The following is a 22914-nucleotide window of genomic DNA, read 5'->3' on the forward strand; positions in this document are numbered from 1 at the left end:
GGATTTTTTTTTTTTCCTGTCCCTTCCATTTTTCCGTCTTTTTTTAAAAAAAAAATTATGGCAAGCTGTGTAGCTTTGGGGTCTTTTGTAATAATAATAATATGAAAAAAATTACTCTGATTTAATTTTTGTTTTACCTTACCACTAATTTTTTAAATATTATATTTCTTATTCTGGATTAAAGCAAGTTTTAAAAATCAATAAAATAATTATAATATCCATATATATATATGAAAATTAATAATCACCACACACCACTCATTTTTTCTTATAAACCCTAGCTGTTACAGTCTCATCTTCCTCCTCTATCTTTGATGATCAAACCAACGTAACAAACTGGCCCTACACTCACCAACCACCATTGTCGCCCTCATCCTTCAACAGAAACTAGGTCTGCACTGCCCTCTCTCTCTTCACGTCCATTCTGCCCTCTCTCTCCGCCACTCCACTGACTTATCTTTACCGTTTCACGACCTAAAAACCCAGCTGTTAGATGTTACTTCTGATCGGTATATGTCCATGGTCTCTGTGGAGGTGGTTCAATTGAGGATGCTTGGAACAAGATTCAGGGTTTGGGAAGAAGCAACCAGCCTCTCAACATTTATTGTTACGATCGATGCTTTCATTCAGGGGTTGTGCATGCCAAGAAGATAGACCAGATGAGACTTTCGTATTAAAGTGGTGTTTTTTTGTATTTTTTAAACTTCATGTCTTTTTAGTAATATTCAAAAAATTAATTGCAAAGTGAAAAAAAATCTAATTACATAATATCAGAATAATTTTCACTAATAATAATGTCTGCATAGAAAAGTCAGCAAACAAATAATAATTTCATAAAATGTCATTAATGATGGTGTTTTCTATTTTTGGTGTTGTTCTACAAATCTAAATTTGGAAAGCAGCACGATAGATAAATTAGTAACTAATGAAATCTTCAGTCCAAGCTAAGATGAGGGTTTCATCAATTTTTTTAATTTAAACAAAATTATATTTAGAGGTTATTAATGTTTTTAAAGTAGAAAAAACATTAAACTACGTGGGGATTCACCTAACATGACTTGTTTAACTTGGTGAACCAAAAATAACCTAATGACTGATACAAGCATAATTTAACTTAAAATAAATATGATATATGATATATTTATAAATATTAAGACAAAATATATTGGATTGATTTGAATCAACCTTAGGTTAATTTATCAATTTACATGCCAAATAATGAAACCATAATAGCAAAGTTGTGAATTTTATTCTGATAGGTGTTTTGTTTTTCAATTGGAATAGAATATTTCGGTTTTAAAATATTTTGGTGTATATATATATATATATATATATATATAACAATCAAGAATATAGTATCTTTTGGAGAATAAGCAAGAAAATTCATAATTGATGCATTCATCCTATTTGACCGCCCATCTATTATAATGGAGCATTCATAAAGTTTTCTATTAGCCTTGATTCCAAAGAAGTATCCATGGACATCATGAATTATACCTTTTAAAAGCGATCCCTTTAAATTATGATATGATGGTCCTTTAAAAACAGTTCTCATTGATGTTATGGCATTTATCATTAGTTGATAATAACATGATTTATCATTTTTTACTTTATCATTGGAAAGTGATTGAGAGTTTTCAATATCAATTATAAGTCTCTTTCTTTTCTTTTTATCTATTGTAAAGTCATCTATTAACTACTTCATTTGCCATTTCATACCTAGAGAAACCTTTTTACAAGCTTTAACTTGGCATTTAATACCAACAAAGTGATACTTTAGACTAGTAATGCTATCATAATTAATCATTTTTCTACAATAAACACACATACTTGAGTTCTTTGCACTAACAACCACCTGTCTATGAGCCCATATTGAATCATTTGATCTTGCAAGAGCTGAATCCATGGAAATAGCACGTTTGATGAGTTTTTAGCCATGTAATTTGGTTTGAAAAAGAATAAAACACAATTAATTCTAGCTATTACATTGATATGTATTGTAATTTTTGAACTAAAATGGATGGTAATGATACCATGCTAATTACATAAAGAAAATTAAAGACGGATCTAGCGACTAAGTTCATTCCTAAAAGTCCAAAAATTTAAAAAATAAAATCCATAAAAACAATTATGAAAAAAAAAACACAAAAAAAGAAGACAATTTTGGAAAAAAATGAAAAACAAAACATGTGGGGAAAATGTTAAAGTTAAATTCTTAATCAAGCTTAATATTAAAATCATTTAGGAAAAATACTATAGCAATCTATAGTGTTTTGTGAGAAATATATAATTGTAATTCTCAACCAGCTCAATATTAAAAAAAAAAAAAAGATCAACAAAGATAATTTTGGAAAACATCACAAAAAAAAAAAAAAAAAAAAGGAAAAAAAACCATGTAGGGAAATACTGTAGCAATATATAGTGTTTCATAAGGAAAGAGGAAATCTACAGTTGTAATTTTCAATTAGCTCAATATTAAAAATAATAAAATTGATAAAGATAATTTAAAAAAAAATCATATGAAGAAAAATTATAGCAATCAACGGTATTTTAAAGAAAAAAAACTACAAAGCTAAATTTTCAACTAGTTCAATATGAAAAAAATAAATTTGATAAAGACAATTTAAAAAAAAAATCGATTAAAAAAAACATGCGGGGAAACACTGTAGCAATGCAAAAATCATGTGGGGAAACACTGTAACAATCCACAATGTTTTAAAGAACTACAAAGCTAAAATCTCAATCAGCTCAATATAAAAGAAAAAAAATCGACAAAGATAATTAATTCTAAAAAAAAATCATTAAAAAAAATCTTGTGGAAAGACACTGTAGCAATCGACAGTGTTTTAAAGAAAAAAACTAAATTCTCAACCAACTCAATAGTAAAAAAAAATTGACAAAAAAAATTTTGAAAAAAAAAAAAGAAAATAAAACAATAAAAGAAGAAGATAATTTTGGAAAAAATACAAAAAAAAATCAAAAAGATTGGAAAAAAAAAATATATAGGGAAAGTTAAAGCTCAATTCTCAACTAGCTCAATATTAAAAAAATAAATTCAACAAAGATAATTTTTAAAGAAAAAACATGTGAGGAAACACCGCAGCAAAACAAAAAGCCATATGGGGGAAACACTGTAGCAATTCACAATGTTATTTTTGAAAAAAACTATGAAGCTAAATTTTAAACCAGCTCAATATGAAGAAAAAAAAATTAACAAAGACTAGTGTGAAAAAAAAAAGAAATAAATCATAAAAAAAAAAAAAAAAACATGTAGGGAAATATTGTAGCAATTCACAATATTTTAAAGAACAAAATTACATAGCAACATTCTCAATCAGTTCAATATTTTAAAAAAATTAGCTAAGATAATTTTGAAAAAACATTTAAAAAAAAAAACAAAAAAGAAGAAGAAGAAGAAGTAAATTTGGGGGAAAAAAACATGTAAAAAAAAGGAACAAAAAAAAAAAAAAAACAGTGTGCTTTCCCCACATGTTTTAGAGTTATTGATAATGTTTATTAACCTTAGAAGATAAGTTGACTTTTTACAAATTGTATTAATTTGAAAAAAAAAAAATATGGTTTTTATTAACAAAGGCTCATAATAGCATGGATATTAAACTCGAAGCACGATAGCAAAGGTTTATCTAAACAATTTGTGATTTAAAATTTAATTTCAAAACCAGTTTTAATTTAAACTAAATATATATTGATACTAGTCAAACCTAGTAGGTTGAATAATAATGATTTGATTTAACTTATTTGGAAGTGTGGTTGCGGTTGCTTTTCAAAGTGTTTTTGATGCAAAAATACATTAAAATAATTTTTTTTTATTTTTTTAAAATTATTTTTGAAATCAACACATTAAAACGATTTAAAACATACAAAAAATTAATATTAGCAAAAACAAATTTGATTTAAAAAAAAAAACACGAGGTACAACCGCGTTTCCAAATAATATCGAGTCAAAACACCAAGAACTTTGCTTAAAAAAATGAAACAATGTTGTTTTAATAATAAAAAAAAAATGATTAATTTGATGACTTATGAGTTGATCCTGATGATATATAAAATGACCCAACAACCCAATAATTTAATCTCTTTTATAAATTAGATCCCAAATCAAATCTAACAACTATTCATCGAAACATTGTTACTAAGTTGAGGGGATGCTTCATTTTTTTTTGGATTCAAGGAAATCCCACCTTCGGGAAAGCGCACTTTGTAGATTTAAGTGAGTGAGTAAAAACCTTGTTCCAGCTCTTACAAGTGGTGCACACCTTGACTCAAACTCGACTGTTGTGTAAATCTCAAATCTTTTATCATCACACTACGCCCCTTGAGGACTAGGGGATGCTTCATATTCACTAATAAAATTCAAATCCCATGTTAAAATGTATAACTTTTTTATAACTATGCATATTTCTTGTGAGATGTACGACTAAGCACATTTCTAGAGTCAAACGTTATTCTCGAAGCTAAGCCAGGCAAATTCCTAGAGTCACCTACGGTTTTTGTTTTGGAACAAGAGACATTAATATTTATTTAAATTACAATAACCATTGTTTAACACATGTTTACTTCGAGTTTTAATCTTCGACTAGTAATTTTTTTTGTTTGATTTTTATTTATAAAAACAACTAAACTAAAATTTTATAAAATATAAAAAATAAAATTAAAACCTAACCGAAACCGGTTCAAACCTGACCGATTTTGGTTCGGTATTGTTCTGTTTTGCTGCGTTTCGGTTCAATTTAGTTATTTTATATTAAAAATAAAAAAAACTATATTATTTTTTGGGGTTATTTTATGGTTTTCTTTTTGGATTGATTCAGTTTTTTTGATTCGTTTTTTTAGTTTGGTTTTTCAAGTTTTAGATTTTAAAAACCGAAACCGAACTGAACCGAATATTTTTTTAAATATTCTAATCGGTTTAATCAATTTTTTTATGGTTTGATTTTTTTTATTTTTTCAATTTAATCTATTTTTGGACATTTTTTTCACCTCTAAGTTATATATATGTCTCACTGTACAGAAAAAAGTCGGGCTGCTCGGTTATTTATATAAAAGAAAGTTTTTAGTAATTTGACCATATCAATACTTATACAATGATGAGTATTTTTATTATTCTAATTGGACTATTATCTGTGTAATAATAGTATATCTCATGTTAATAAGAAACGTAGACCAGAATTTTATCTCATTCGAGATTAAAAAACATAATTTATCTCCAAACCACTTCTAAATTAAAATGATATTTTATCATTTTAATTTATTGTATATTACACATATTTATCCAAACACCCCCCTAAATTCCCTAAAATAAGTTAAAGAATGTTCTTAATGCTCTTGATTTTTTTAAATAAATACAATAAATTAAAAGATTTTATCGTGCGATTTCATAATTTTATATAGTAGCAAAGATTTTAATTAAAAAAAATACTAAGAGTGTAAATGATATAACTTAACTTTTGTACCATTATAATTTTTTAAATAATATAAGAGACCTATGATACATTTGATTTAGAATTAATTTTATATGGTTTGACTCGACCCATTCAAATTGTAGGTTTGATTTGAGAAATATGCATAGTTTAAAAAAAAAATAGTTAATTGTATATCTCTAGGCTAAGCAGACAAATTCTAAGCCAAGCAACATTCAAGTTCTTTATCCACACCATTTCATTCTATATCTCTCTTCCATATATTATTATTTCCCTTCTATATTTACTAAATTAAACATAAAAATAATATTGTGGTCTAATAATAAACTTATTTTTCAAGAACAACCAATGTTATAGACAAATTCAACATTTAAAACCATCATTTTCTAGTCAAAGATGCAACCAAGAAAATCCAGTCAAATCCTAAAGTTTTCATGACTCCATTAGTGTTGTTGTTGATGAAAAATTAAATAAGTTAATTCAATCTTTTACATTTATTATATTTTTCATGATTAACAAAACTTCAAGATAATAAAAAATAATTAATTTCTCTATCACAAAAAAATAAATCAGTTCTCTTGCTTCTATCTCCAATTAAAGTTGTTTAATCCCATCCACCAAGCGATTGATTGAATTTAATTATTTGGATCGGTTGAATTTAATTTTTTTTTAAATGGTTTTGTTTAAATTTTTTTAATTCAAATTTTTGAACTAGCACCAATTGTTAATTATACTTGAAGAGACTATTTAGGAATACAGTATAAATCATGTTTTTTAAAATTTTAATTTTTTTTTAAAAAATAATATTTTTTATGTTTTTAAATTATTTAAATATATTAATGTAAAAAATAATTTTATTTTAATATATTTTTAAATAAAAAATACTTTAAATCACCACTATATTTCCAATCTCATCCTAGCGAGGGAAAAGAGACTGGCGTTGAAAGGTCTATCAGTTTTTAATAGTAAAAAAGAACGAGTTTATTTTCTAACAGCCCATGGTGTCAAAATTTCCAGTGGTCGTGTTTGAATTGTACACCTTGGCCGATCCAAAAACCTTTTGTCCAATAATATAGTCTCGTTATTATTTTATTCCAATGACATTTAAATATTTTATCTGCACGAAGAAAATTAGAGTAATCTGACTGCTAAACGTATCTTAAGAGTTAAGATTCCTAAAAGTCAAAATTAACTTACATCACCTCTCAGTCTATGATTCATTCAATTTCTAGCATCTTAACTTTTATTTAAAAATATATTAAAATAATATTATTTTTTAAGTCAAGTTAAAAAAAAAATATTAAAAATATTTTCTTAAATTTTTGTAAAATATTTCATGGAAAATAGTATTCTAAATTTTCATGTGTTTATTTGTTGCTAGAAAAGTTGATCAACGAAATATATTTTTTAATTAAAAAAAATTAGTTTAGTTTCCAGAAAAGTATTTTGTTTTTATTTTAGAAGAGAAATACCATGTTATTTGCTGATTATATCAAATTTGATCCATCAAATTTTTGATTGTTATATATTTTGTTTTGAATTTTTTTTTTAATTTCATCCATTAAAATTTGATTTAATTTGATTTTTATATCAACTTTCGTTCTTATTTTTATGATTGTTATTTGTTTTTCTCGTATCATTTTTTTAATTGAAAATTTTTATCTATCAAATTTGATCCTCATTTTTTTTTTTATTTTATTTGAAATAATTTTTTAAATTGTAATTATTTTTTTCATTTCATCATCTTTCAATTTTTTTATTGCTAGATTTGATCTTATTATTTTTATTGTTATTTATTGAGATAATTTATAAAAATTATATTTTTTTAATAAATATTAAAAAATATTTTCTAACTTATTTTTTATTATACTATTAAATATTAAAAAATAATTTATTTAAAAGAAACCAAAATTATTTTCTAATAAACATCGGTGATTAATACATAAACACGCGGGTTTTCTGTGATGAAAAGTAACCAGATGTCGTGATTTCACTGGTTTGGGGCCAACTTTGAATTTGTTGTCCTGTGAGCTCACATCATAAGATTTGCCGCTATCTCATTGTTGAATTTAGCAATATTCTGTGTGAAACCTCTTGGAATTGAATGGATGAACATGACCTGGTCATCAAATTCAATCACTGCATCTCTGGTCCAACAAACATTAATAAATGGAAAAACTTTTATTTCTTTTTTTTTATTATTTTTTATTATTTAAATGATATACGTCAGGAAAATACGATAACCTGTACTGTTTAGTTTAATTCAAATGATGACAGGTAGTGATAATGTTATGAAACATCGAAAGAGGACGACATGTCTTGTGAGCCAAGTGGTTTTACCAGTTGCCAGTTGACTAGCCATATAGGCTTACTTTTTATTTTTTATTATTATTAGTATAGGTATTCGGGTCATTTTAAATATGTATCTCGATTAATTTTATAAATTTTAAAATTAATAATTATATAAGCTGTTAGTAGTGCCATAAAATTTATAAAACTCAAACTAGTGATTTTTAAAAATAAATCTAAAATATAATCAGTTAAATTATACCCTTCATAGTTATATAAGCTTAGGCTTAAACTTGTTTAGCAGTGTAGTTACGATTGCTTTTTAAATAATTTTTCATGTCAAAATATATGTAATAATATTTTTTTTTTATTTTTTAATAATTATTTTTTACATAGTACATCAAAATAATTTTAAAATACTAAAAATATAATAATTTTAAAAAAAATAAAAAAAAATTTAAATTTTTAAAAAAATACTTTTAAAATACATAAATAGACAAACTGCAGCTAGTCAAGGGAAGGCGTCCGGGTTTATCGTCTTGTTGGTGGTCTCTCAGGCAAGAAGTACTCTTGGTGGTGTGGATAGAATAATTCACTTGTGATGTCATATGATACGATGACAGCTTGCCATAAAGCAAAAGCCATTTTCAATCACATGTTTGACTTCGTCTATCACTCCCAAATTAATTGGTTGACACGTGTACCCACACCATGTCACATGCCAGATTTTTTATTTCTTTTTTTAAGAAAAATAATATCCGGTGCCGCAAAAACATTTTAAAAAAAAAGTGAAATTCGGGGATCGGGTTATAAAATCAGAAGGCCTATTTTAGAAGGAAAAAAATATCAAATTGATGAAAGCTGAAAATAAAATAAGTAAAAAAATAATAATCTCAACTTGAGTTAATTTTTTAAATTTATGATCTCGATCGTTAGATTGAAAACAACTTAAGTAAAAAAATTATAAAATCTAATTCTCAACAAATCAAATATTGAATGATGAAAATAAAAAAAAAATTAATTATACAAAAAAAAATCCAAAAAAAAGAATAACAATTAAAAAAATAAGAATAAAATTAAAAATAAAAAATAAATTAGAGGATAATTACAAGTTTTTTATTGAAAGGTAAAATTAAAAAGAAAATTAATAAAAAGACAAAAAAATCCAAAGAATGATGGCCAAATTAAAAATGATAACATATCAAATTGAATGATGAAATTGAAAATAAATTAAAATTCTACAAAAAAAACCAAAGAATAAAAATTAAAAATTTAAAAGAATAAAACACGAGTTAAGATTTTTATAAATAAATAAAATGATAATTCTAAAATTTTAAATGACTTATACAAATTTCGAGGGAGAGAGAGAAAAAAAAGCATTGTCAATAAAAGAATTACCCTACCAACACTGCCATGCTCCACCCCCGCAAGAAGAGGTTGTTGTGAAGACTCCAATGATATGATATAAGGGAATTTTTTGCTACTAGGATTGCACGTGCTACCTGAAGAGAATAGGTACCGCCAACACGTTGTTGCATGCTATAACTATTTTGGCTTTTAACTATATTTCATGTATATTTAAATAACAAACCACCCTTCAACTAAGCTAGCAATAACAAAAAACCATAATAAAAATATGAAAAAGCTTTCCAACGCTAGTTTTAAAATTTATGCTTTAAATGATAATTTAATTATTTCACTGTGTTTTTAAAGTATAGAAAGTCTTAAACCCCGATCAATTTGATAATAATTAATGTATCTATCTAATATCTATTGCAATATATAACTATTTTATGTTGTAAATTTGGGAACCATTTTTAATTTGTGTTAATCGATTTGGTAATTTCAAAAATTATCTGATTTTTTTTGCTAATAAAAAAAATACAAGGAATTCCATTTAAATGCTTTGAGTAAAAGAAATCCAAATAAAATAATCTGCATTACGCTGCAGGCTTAGATTTTTTACATAAAAAATGATGTTAAGGTGTCGCAAACATATTTTAAAGTATAAAGAAGAATCCAAGACACAAGTCATAGATCTAATTGAGTCAAATGAGCCAGTTCTATTTTAATTATATGATATATAGTTTTTTTTAAAAAATAATCATGATAGCTTGGGGAAAAAAAAATTCAAAAGGAGAAAAATGATGTAGCTTATTTTCTATTTCATTAAACATGAAATGATGAAATTAGGTAAAAAAAACCAAAAGAAATTATCCTGAATCAACTCGGGTTTAGCATGATAAACTTATAACTCAGGTAGTAAGGGTCGAATTAGCTTGGGTTAATTCATCAAATCCACAACACAGGCTATGAGATTGAATAACCTAATAAATAAAAAAAATAAAAAAACCTCAAAGCCCATTTTTTAAAAAAACCTATTGTCAAATGATGAAAGATGAAAAAGATCAAGGAAATATGTGTGTGTGAGAGTGTGTGACTCAGTCATTAGACTAGAAGCACCCCATCTAGAAAAATAAAAAAAATATTAATTTCTAACTAATCAAATGTTGAAGAATGGAAAAAAAAAAAATTTCAATTATACAAAAGGATCCAAAATAAAAAAATAGTAATTAAATGAATGAAAATAAAAATATTTGTAATTTAATATATTATTTATAAATTAAAAAATAGTAGGGGTGAAATAGAAAAAAATTGTTGAGGGATAACCTAATATAATTAAAAAAAAAAAAACATAAAAATGTAAGAAATAAGAAAATATTGTTTAGAAAAAAAAACCAAGCAAAAAAATTAAATTTTTTTCAAGTCAGAAATACTTTTAAAATGTTTCAATACACATTACCAAACATGTATTTAAAGATTCTAAATAAAAAGCTGGTTATGCAGTGGGAAAGATAAATACCACCTAATATATTATATATAAAATAAATTGTATTATTTTATATTTTTAATGATAAATATACTTAATGTGCTTTAATACTAATGATTTGACTGGACTAGTTTTTTGTTGTCTAAGGTATTGCATTTATAATCCACTAAGCGAGAAGCTAAATGGAAATAAAAAAAAAAAACAAATATTAAACCTTGTCATTTGCACAACTGCAAGAATAAAAATTATGAAAATGCATTCTCTCCCACAAAGGGCTATTCCTTATCTCTTGCAAAATCAACAAATGGACCACTAAAAAAATAAACCAATTCTAACAGCATTAAAAAATAATAAAACACTTGTTTCTTCATCCATGACGGTTTTCAAATGACTTTTTTTCATTGAATAGGTTTGCAGGATGCTATTTTATGAGCCAATTTAGCTTTTGCGCGCAAAAAGCATTTTGCATTGGAGATGCTCTAAGCAACAACATAAAAAAAAAAAAGAATAAATAATTATGTATTAATTGACCATACTATCAGTTAATTAAAATCCAAAGTACATGACCTAATGTGAGTTCACACCATACTAGTTCAATTAATAATTAATAGAAACATTTAATATATACAAGACTGGATATTAGTGGTTATGGTCAAGATTATCCACATTAATTCAACATTCAAAGACATTAATTTAATATATTTTCTAAAAGCCTCCCTCCCCCTTTCTATTTTCTTTCTGCGTTTTATAAAAAATTCTACTCTTTTCCACACTCATTTCTTTCTTCTTCTTTTTTTTTCCTTTTTTGTATGTATTGTAAGCTCATTCAGTGCATAACTTTTTTTGTTTGTTAGTTTCCTTCGCACAAGTTTAAGTCTGTTCTCACATCTAGAATACATATTTTTTTTATTGGCCTGGTTGTTTTTCTGTCTTTTTAGAGAGGTGGGCTGTCGTCATGGCTTTCACGAACAATTGCTAGTCATCCATGTCGATTTTTTTTTTTCAGCTTTGAGATTGTTAAGAAAATATAGTTGTGGTTATTTTTTAAATAATTTTTTTTGTTAAATATATATATATAAATGATTTTTTTTATTTTTTAAAAATTATTTTTAATTGAAATTAATAAAAAATAATTTTTTTAAAAATATTTTTAAAACATAGAAACAAACAAAATTGAATCCAGTCCTACTATTTTGGATTCACATGTTGTTCTTGGGTGTTGCTGTTTCAAATAATTTTTCATGCCAAAATACATGTCTGTTTTTAATATTCAAAACGGTTCAAAAATGTTACAGGCTCTTAGTGTTTTAGGTTGATTGTTTAGATTTTAGAATTTTGTGTCTTTTAGACGCTACGTTGATGGCATTTGGATGATTTCCTTCTGCCTAGATAGCCTCGGTGAGGCATTGTTGTTGGCGTCTTGCCGGTAATCATGACTCTCGTGAACGGCTGTCAGGGTTTTTTAAAATTATAGTAATATAGTGATTTAAAATATTTTTTTTATTTTTAAATTATTTTAATATATTTTAAAAAAATTTTTTAAAAAAAAAAAATTATTTAAAAAAAAATCAAAATTTTTAAAACACATGATTTACATTGCATTTCCAAATATTCTCTTAATCAGCTATGTAATATTTTTTTTTTGTCTAAAACTATTGTTTCAACTCTATCCTAGTTTGTATATATATACATGAAGTTTGTTTGGAAATGCGATGTAAATAAAATTTATTAATTTTTTATATTATTTTAATATGTTTATATCAAAAAATATTGTTTTTAAATAAAAAATATTATTTTAATATATTTTTAAATAAAAAATACTGTAAACTATACATCCTATTCCATTTCCACACACTAACATTATCCTCCAGCTGGCTGGTCATAGCCTATCTTTGTCTCATTGTGTTTTATTCAGAGTCTTTTTTTGTTCAATTACCTTTTTTTTCTCCCACTTGCTTTCTCATTCACACGAGATTTGAGGAGTTCTGCCTCTTTTTCTACGTTGTCCAAGAAATTGCTTGACCACGTTGCACATTGGTATTGGTAATTGAGGAGTTCTGCCTCTTTCTTGACGTTGTCCTTGCTTATCCAGAAATTGCTTGAAGACATTGCAATATTGCATATTGATCGATTGATTATTTTTTATTTTTAAATATATTAAAATAATATTTTTTTATTTTTTTAAAAAATTATTTTTCTTATAACACATTAAAATAATCTAAAAAATATAAAAAAATAATTTAAAATAAAAAAATAAATAAAATGACTTGTACAAAGATGACAAATGAATTATATTAAAAAAAACTATTTTTCCCATGAGCTTAGTTTTCTTGACTGATCTGATGAAGAGCCAAAAAATCAATTTATTATTGTAATTTACAGTAAACTCTCTCGTGCTTTAATGAATATCTCACGTTCTATATAATTTTTTGAGTTATAGTTTAAAAAAATGTTTAAAAAGAATCTACAAATTATAGCTTTATTGTAAAAGATTTCAAGAGATATTTTTTAATGAGATCTATACAATATCATGGTGTAACTACTCACTAACACATCTAATTAACCATAAAAGATATGATTGAATTGATCAAGTTTTAGATTTGTTTTCTAACATCATCATTTTAAGTCCTAGAAACCTTATGATTACTAAAAACTTATATAGTCGTTAACTTAGAACCCATGAATTAGTCAAGGTGCGGACAAGCTAACCTAGATATCCATGTTAATTTTAAAAAAACCTTTTAAAAATATTATAAATATATTTGACATTGTCTTAATTTTTAAAGTTATAGTTTGAAAAAATAAATTTTTAAAAAACTTATATATTTTTTATAAAAGATTTTAAGAAAGATTTCTCAATAAAAATATAATTGAGATAAAGATAATTTAACCACATAGATTAATGAGTGTGTCTGTTTACATGGCTAATTATGCTTTATTTTTTTTTTATTTTTTTTAATATATTAATATTAAAAATAAATTTTAAAAAATAAAAAATATGTAAAAAAACAACCCAGTAACATTACCGATCATTTTCTATTCATGCCCTACAAACCTCACAGAAACTTCGCGTCCGCTTCCTCGTTAACTTCTCGCTCATTTTAAAGCCCACCAAGCACACTCATAATCCTTTACTATTACTTTGTGTGACCAACAAATCAACTCCAAAAATTAAATTAAAAAATCACATTTTTCTCTCAAAATTCTCTATCTCATCATCGGTCAAACATATCGATGAAGGTCACCGCCGACTCTTGTCTCGGCGCGGATGAAACGGCGTGGCCGCCTGGGTTCAGATTTCACCCGACAGACGAGGAGCTTGTGCTTTACTACTTGAAGAAGAAGATCTGTAAGAAAAGGATAAAACTCAATATTATTCGGGAACTTGATGTTTACAAGTGGGATCCTGAGGAGTTGCCTGGTATGCTATCTTTTTTATATTATTTCTTTTTTTTTTTACTGGCTTTGATTTGAGTTGTGTTTTTGTATGATTGTTAAGGGTTTTGGTTTTCATTTTTGTTTTGTTTAAATTTGACCGGAGGATTTCGGGATTGGTTACAGGACTCAGGGAGCTGATAATGGTTAATTAGTATGTTTTGGAATTTTGATTTGGGTTTTATGTGGATTTTTGGTTTGATAAGTTTTTTTTTTTTTTTTTAATGATTTGGAATGGTTTATTGCTGTGAAACTGATTTGAAGGAGAGGGTTTTCTTTGAGAATTTTTTCCAATTCGAGTTTTTCTTGACTGATTTTTAGCTCCCTGGGTGTTTGTTTGGCTACTTGAGCCTTGGATTTGATGTGAATTGATTTGATGTTAGGCACGGTGCTGACTGTTTGATCAATTTATTTTGATTGTCAAAGCATTAGTTTGAGGTGAATAGTAGACTTCTTTTGGTTTTGTATTTCTTGTACTGCAAAAATTGCTTTGATAGCTTTGGCTGTGAATTTACTGTTTGCCTGCTTTTCCAAGAGGCGAGAGTTAGAGTTTAGGAGATTGAATTATCTATTGCTAACAAATCAAAAAATGATCTTGCAGGGCAATCGATCTTGAAGACTGGGGATAGGCAATGGTTCTTCTTCAGTCCAAGGGATAGGAAGTATCCTAATGGAGCGAGGTCAAATAGGGCGACCAGACAGGGGTATTGGAAAGCAACAGGGAAGGACCGCATTGTTGTGTGCAATTCTCGGAATGTTGGAGTGAAGAAAACCCTAGTTTTCTACAGAGGCCGTGCGCCGAGTGGTCAGCGAACTGACTGGGTGATGCACGAGTATACTTTGGATGAAGAAGAACTTAATAGGTGCTCAAATGTGCAGGTATTTAGTGTAGTGGTTTTGTTTTGTTTTTGTTCACATAGTGTGCATTTGGTGCTGATTAAATCCTCTTCTTTTGTGTATTTTCTGCATAAGGATTATTATGCGCTTTACAAGGTTTTCAAAAAGAGTGGACCTGGACCTAAGAATGGTGAACAGTATGGAGCACCATTTAAGGAAGAGGACTGGGCTGATGATGAAAATCCATGTGTCAATAGCTTGGTTACTCCAGAGATTCCTGTTGAGCAGCATAATGAAGTGTTTCTTGTTGATAATGTTGGAGTGTCAGCTCAACTTGAGCCGATATTGAATGATTTTGAGGGTATAATAAAACAAACAGCTGAAGAACCTGCTCTTAACCAGCTACAGAACAATGATTCCACTTATCTACCGCCACAGGTTTGTGTTATAGTAATTTCTTTAATGTTTCTTCCTTTCCTTTTTCACCTCAACTGGCCCAAAGCATACTGACTGTTGTAACTACAAGTTGATTGCATCTTTGGTCAGAGTGATATCTAGCTTAACCATTATGTGTCATGTCCCAAAATTGGCCTGCACAGGTTTTTTTTTTTTGTCTCCAAAACAAGTCTTAAATGGTCCCATTGATTTGTTCATAGCTTGATATCACTGATTGATGAGATACAATGCTTTGGTTGTGCATTTGCAAAGTAAAACTAGAGTTACATTGTTTATGTGGTTTCTATGCTCCTGTTTTATTTGTACCTTTTCAGATTTGTATTAATCCATTTCAATATTACAGGTTGCTAGTGAAGAAGAGGCACAAAGTACTTTAGTCGATCCATCTTTCAGGGAAGTTGTTTCTGAACCAGCTGGAGTGTTGACGACAAGTGGTCAGCACTACAAAAAACATACCAGCTTTAACTTTAACCAGTCAGCTACCTCAACATTGCCATTGCATGAGGCATCTGAGGTCACATCCGCTCCTAACTATGAACAGGCACCCCAGTTAAATGAAGAGGATTTCCTGGAAATTGATGATCTCATTGGTCCAGAGCCTTCGTTCTCCAACACTGAGCAACCTGCAGAAAACTTTCAGTTTGATGATTTTGATGGATTGAGTGAGTTTGACCTGTACCATGATGCAGCGATGTTTTTGCGGGACATGGGGCCTGTTGATCAGGAAGCAGTTTCATGTTCATACGTGAATTCCTATGGGTGTGATATGGTTAACCAAGCAAGCTACCAGTTGCAGCCCAGTTCAATAACAAACCCGGTGGATTACCAGTTGCAGCCAAATTTGGTGGCCACCCAGGTGGATTATGAGCTGCAGCCACAATATTTTGATGCGGAGCAGATGAACAATCAGCTATGGGTGCATGATCATCAAAATAATGCATTAGCTACTTCAGATTCACATCATGGGATTCTTTTCCAATCAACAGGTATATAACTAGTTTGACCTGCAGAGTTACTGCATTAATTCTGTCTTCCATCTGGTGTACTAAGCTACCATTTTATTCTGGACAAAGTCGCTGTTGTCTTGGCCAACCAGTCAGAGCTCTTGATGAGATGGGTGGCCTGTGAGGCAGAAAAGCCTATGTGAATTTGGGACTTTAAGCCAGTTCAAGAGCTCTTGTACAAGTATTTCCTTTGTATATTATTAATAACAACCATTGGAATGTAGTGTTAGCCTAATAGGCGGTCATTTTGGTCATGTTCAGGTGCTGTGTCTGAATCGGGCAATAATTCTACTGGAGCCAATGGAAATCAAGGGAGCAAAGAGGGTGATGCTGCTAATGGTTGGTTATCTTCTGCCTTGTGGGGTTTTGTCGAGTCCATCCCTACTACGCCTGCGTCAGCCTCAGAGAACCCTTTGGTTAATAAGGCTTTTGAGCGAATGTCAAGCTTCAGCAGGATTAGAATGAATGTCAAAAACATCAATGTTGATGCAGGTAATGGTGCTGCAAGTGTAAGGAGCACTGGTGGAAATAAGGGATTTGTTTTATTGTCAATTATTGGAGTCTTGTGTGCCATTTTGTGGGTATTTTTTGAAGGTGCCAAAGTGCTGGGGAGATCAATCTCCTCGTGATTTATGTAAATGGGAGTTTTTGATGTGAAATACTGGGGGACGCTCCTAGAATTAATGTATAGGCACATTAATTATAAAAATGGTTAGGCACATTAATTATAGTAGTTTCGGTTCTTACCATATCATCTTAATATAGAAAGAGGCCTGTAATTCTTAGGCTTGAACTGTTGAATATCAGCAGCGCTCCCCCGTCTGATTTCCTTTTGAGAGACCCTTTCCCCCTCTGGTGGGAGACTGTAAACGAAAACCACGACGGTTTTGGGTGGCCATGCTCATTGCTTTTCCCCAAGGCCAAATCGTAAGAGCTAACTTCGCAGTCTACGCAGGGGAGAGCCGTGTACCCCACTTTATATATATGTAATTACTGTTTTACCTGTTCAATTAAAATATCGGACTAGCTAGTGGGGTAACATTATATTTTTTATATAATTTGATCTTCTAAACTTTTACATGCACAATAGAATAATTAAATTATTTTTATAAGCAAAATTTATTTAACTAGAACTTGGGGTACATTTAGAAGCAAAATTTCTTTAACTTGTGTTAATGGACTTTTTTGTATTTTAATCATAGTTTTTTTAGTTATAATCAAGATAATTTATAGGCAATTTGATGTTTAATAAATATAAAATATAATTTAAAATAAAAGTTGTTGGTGCATATATTATACATGTCATGGAATGTCTTTATGATATTTGAGTGGCGTGTGATAGGTATGGTGGCTTTTGCTGCGATGCTTTTCAAAATAATAATGATATTTTTTATTTTTTTAATTATTTGTTTTACTTTTTACTTTTTTTTATTGAAATTTTCCTTATCAATTTCAACTCTGAATATTTTGTTGATGCGGATATTATTGATTGAAAATTTAGCTTTATGATTTTTTTGAGTTTATTTTCTATAAGGTGATCTCAATCTTAAAACCTGAGTTACGAGTTTTAAAAGTTAGCACGGGTTGATTTATGTTTTTTCTGGCTTTTTTTTTTTTTTTTTATAATAGAGTTTTTTTAATTTTATTTTTTAATGTTGATTTGTTGTGTTGATAGAATTTGTTTTTTTGTATATTGAGTTAATTTGAGATTAAAGTTGATATTTTGCTTTGATTAGATTATTATTATGGACTTCTCATGGTATCAAATAAAAATCCCAACAATGGGTCCATGGTTAATTTTGCAAAAATGATAACGCTTTTTTTTTTTTATTTGTGAAAATTTCAAATGTTAGAGGACTTAAATTCAAATATCGAAACTTAAATTGGACTTTGTTTTTTGGACGCTGTTTTTGTCAGCGCTTTTCTCCAAATGTTTGCCTTTGGTTTGCGGGATGTCAATGCAAATTCTTACTATTCTCCGATTGCGAATCAGCAGGGAAAAACCAACTCGTGGCCACCCAAAAGAGCCATCAGATCGAGTTCCTCTGAGTTTGAAAGGTCAAAGTTTGACACAAAGTCATATATTGACACCTTTCAAACAGGAGTTTGATCCATTTGCAACACCAGACAAACACATCTGAAACAATAAAAATCACTTTATCTCGGTAAGTTACACAGAAGACTATTTTACTTGACATGCATCACAAATCAAGAGCCTCGAAACCATACGCTCTCTCTTCCATGGATCGGTGTGAGGTAATACGGTAAATATTCACTTTTTGTGATTTGCTTATGGTTTGAAAACCTCAGCCCTGGTCACTGTAATTGAAGCATGTTGATTTATTTCAAGCCACAATGACAGTTGAAGAGTCTTTCTTCAGGCCTTCAAAATTTCAATAGATAACTTCCTATAGCTCTTAAGGTTTTATCATCTTATGGATCTGATAAATATTGAGTTTATGATATTTCAAAAATTATGGTTGAGGATTTGCGGACAACTTGCAATATTTTAATTGTTGGATATTTACAATCATTCCAAGCTCTTAATCTTTGAAGTTCTAGATGATTTTTAAGCAACATGTTGAAGCTCGAATGACCCATTTTACTGTTAAAACAGATCAATGTAATGCTGAGACGACCGAACCCTGATAACTGTACAAGGAGCTGAGATCAAACATGGATGGTGTATATGGTCCATGTCATTAGCCTCCCCATCCTACAAAGACCCTCTTTTTCCTTTTTTTCATTTAGCCTTTTTTTTTAGATGAATTGTATTCAAAATGATGAGTTTTAAAATATATAATAAATATTTGGTTTTTTATTTTAATTAAACTTCTTTTAATTTTTTTCTGCTTTGACTGTTAGATTTTTCTTAAAAAAATCAATTAGATTACTGATGTAATAATTCCCAAAAAGTTCGAATTGTTAAAATATTACATTAAATGACACTAATTATTTCAAAAGGAATAGTCAACAAAATAAATCTCTTGGAAAGTTTCAAAGAATTAAAAAAATATATAACAAATATCATCAACAATTAATATATATATATTCACTTACGAGTTATTTTTGTTAATACTATAAAAATAAATCATTGATAAAATTAAAAATGATAAATTTTTATTCGTGGTATATTATACTCATTGAAAATATTAATTATAGAATAACCGATGGAGTTATTGAATGAATTTGAACATGTTTTTGGAGATTTAAAATACTTTTGAAATGATTCAAAGGTGATTTTGAATAAAATTGACATAGTAAATAGATGTGGAGTGCCAAAACAATGGCTCTCGAGTTTTCGGTATAAATTTTCAATTTTTGGCTACTTTTCGTTAATCCTTTCCCCTTCTTCTTCTTCTTTTTTATTTTTTATTATTTTATTTTAACGTTACTAGGTTGGCCTTTCTTAGATTTCTTTTTACATTTTCATTTTTTTCTATTATTTTTTATTTTTTTCAATATCAATATTCCCAATAATTAACAATTTTATTTTTTATTTTTTCATACAACCTCATAAAACAATTATTATTTTTGTTTATTTTTAAGAATTAGTACAGAAAATAATCACTATTTTAAAAAAAATAATGCTTCATATTGCCTTACAAAAAATAATGATTAGGTACTAAATATTGTTTTTAAAATAATAGAGGTTGATGATTAACTAATATAAGATGCATAGTTTTTAACAATCTAATGATAAATACATACTTTGTATAACACCATTTTTTTCTTAAAACACACACACACACATTGACTATAGATTAACATTCAGAATAAAAAGATATCTGAATAACAAGGATTTAATGGTTAATCATTTTTTTTAATTTATGTTATTTTGGCTAATTGTGTCTCATTTTAGAATTGATCACCGTTCTTCCAACATGTATTAAAAATGTGAATCCTTATTCTTTTCAAGTAGTTGTTAAAAATAAAATAAAATTGGAGTAGCATTGACACATCAATTAACTTTCATTTTTTTTATATATAAATTTATATTAGATTTAAAATAAAAAAAAATTAATGTTATAAATAAAAAATAACTACCAAGTAAATAATAATAGATCTTTTCAAGTGGTTATAAACTCATTTATCAAAATTAAGCATCCTTCCAATAAAGATTCCTCTAGCACCATTTCATAGTCTATTCTTACCTTCTTCCAATTATTTATTTTTTTAGTTATACTTCTAGATGATGTGGATAATTGATTGCTTGTTAGCATTGTTCATTTATCAAAATTAAATATATTCATAAAATTTATTGAACTTTTAAAAAAATTAAACTAAACGCAATACTATATTTCACAATGTACAAATTAAATTATGAAATTTTATTCACCTATTTTTTTCAAATTAATTAAGATATTAAAATAAATTTTATAAATGTAGTAAGAAGTTCAAACAAAATGGGATTTCACTATTAGCTAGGCCTTTGTATAATGGCAACATCATTTTAGGTTTATATATATATATATATATATATATATATATATATATATATATATATTTGAAACCATGTCGTTTTTTCTAAATAACTTTTATGTGTGTTTTCCATCTTGTTCTTTAAATTCTAAATTTTTACTCGATAGTTCCTAAATTTTATTTATGTTATGACAAGGCCCATGAACGTAGAGGGTGAGGGGAGAAGGAGCTCATGTTTTTGGGTTTCCAGGATAGATCAAAACATGCTTTGAGGTTCAAAATAGGTTCTTGCATGTGTGATTCTAAAATGTTTTCTTCTTTGTTTTTCTTTTCTTTATATATTTTTCTCCATCATCTACTAGTTTATCATTTTCTCAATATCGATTTTCATAACAAAAGGATTACTTGCCCTTTAAGCAAGTGGAGGTGCAATGCCTAGAAGTCCCTCGGTTTCGCTCATAATAGCCACCTTTTTTCAAGTATGGAATTTCAAGACCAAGTACCGCATGCTTTTGATTACATTTATCTAGTGTAGAAGAGACCTTTCTATTGTGGAATTGTAGGCTAAAGCCATGCCTGATGAAGGTTCAGGCATCTTGGGTACATGCCAATCATGATTGGGATCTCCAAGTCATTCTTCACGGGACTCTTTACAAGACTTTTGATCCTTTAATTCCAATTAAAAAGTTCTTCACAAAAGTCATCCTGACCCTTCAAAGCATTAATGTTGATAAGAATTACATTTACTTATAATTAGTTCTGATGGACAAATAATAGAGTTATAGAAAACTTTTATATCTTATTTCATACACAATATTAATGTTGATAAAAATAACCCTTTCGTAACATTAATATCGATTGAAATATAACTGTCTCTTAGAGAACTTTTATACACTCAAGAATGTAGAAAAATGACTATCCTAAGCTTTTAACATGCCATGTCAAGGGTCATATAGATAGCCTTGCGACATAATTAATATGAGCCTAATAAAAACCATCAACTATATGTTTGGACTTGAAATGATTCTAAATCTAAATATGTTGGGTTCAATATCTCTCCAGGCTCAAATATGCTTGGGCTCCACGTGCAACCGAGTTCAAAAGAGTTAGGTTTGACACCTTGTCAAACCCACAAGAGCATGAACTCAACATATAGCCGAGCCTAAAATAGTTAGGTGTGACATCTTGCCAAGCTCACATACACCCAGGTTTAGCGTGTAGTTGAGTCCAATGATCTATTATCTTGTTAGGTTTATATATATATTTAGATTTAGCATGTAGTCAAGCCTAAAAGAGTTGGGTTTGACATCTTACCAAACCTATAAATATTCAAACTTAAACTATAATTGAGGTAAAAAATATTGGTTCTAGCACCTTACTAAACCCACTTCAATACCTAGTTCAATCCAATACTTAGTGGACTTGAAAATAAAATTAGAGCCTAGACTTGATATTTATCAAGCTCATATATATTAAGTTATGGCACTATCTTTTGTCCCTTCTATTTGTATGTCTTTTTAAATAAATAAATTTAATATAGAGTATATTGATTTGTAACGAAACCGGCTCTGCAACCCTCTCCACACCCTTTTATGTCTTCTCACTCATCACTTCCTGTTCCTAAAATCCAAAAGCCTTAAGTAAACTTATCATGGCTCGCTCTCATGCTGTTTCTCCACCATAGCCTCAGCAAGACTTGTAAGGATTGTTTTCTGGGATTTTCAGAGAGACAAGCAAAACGAGTGAAGAGTGAGGTTTTGTCTTCGAGGGGCAGTTTTATCAATTTATAACAATAAAGTGTGGATTCAAAGTAACCTTTTCATTTAAAAATTTAAGTGATAATATGGTTTTTTTTCCTTTTGAAATTTAAATTTTAAAATATAATTTATATTATTTTTTAATATAATAAAAAATTTATAAATGTTTATATTATCTTGTACTATTAATTAAATTTTTTTTTTAAATAAGATAATAAAATTTAAAGTCATAATTATTTAATCAACAAAACTTTAATATTATATTAAAAAATTATTTCATAATAAAATTATTAGACAAGATTATAATATATAATTTATATAATTTTCAAGTATAAATATTTTATTGCCATTAATTAGCTATCCATGTCGTGAGGTGGTCATTGGATCCCCTGTCTATAAACAGAAGCCTCGCTCGGTGGTCTTTGGATCCCCCATCTATAAAT

At 28.1% G+C, this 22914-nt stretch overlaps 1 protein-coding gene across 2 annotated transcripts; it reads left to right on the forward strand.

The window, feature by feature from the left end:
- Window positions 1-13611: 13611 nt before the first annotated feature.
- Window positions 13612-17115, forward strand: LOC118061769 (NAC domain-containing protein 17). 2 transcript variants are annotated; one of them, XM_035075331.2, is made up of 5 exons: window positions 13612-13981; window positions 14597-14874; window positions 14968-15270; window positions 15632-16274; window positions 16362-16547. In XM_035075331.2, exons 1-5 carry the CDS (start codon window positions 13795-13797, stop codon window positions 16433-16435), a joined length of 1485 nt encoding a protein of 494 aa, XP_034931222.1. In that variant the 5' UTR covers window positions 13612-13794; the 3' UTR covers window positions 16436-16547. The 2 variants fall into 2 exon arrangements, with proteins under 2 accessions (XP_034931222.1, XP_034931221.1); XM_035075330.2 differs by lacking the exon at window positions 16362-16547 and adding an exon at window positions 16554-17115 and having other exon boundaries at window positions 13614-13981.
- Window positions 17116-22914: the final 5799 nt, after the last annotated feature.

This window comes from Populus alba, chromosome 5 (assembly GCF_005239225.2).
Source record: "Populus alba chromosome 5, ASM523922v2, whole genome shotgun sequence".
NCBI lineage: Eukaryota > Viridiplantae > Streptophyta > Magnoliopsida > Malpighiales > Salicaceae > Populus > Populus alba.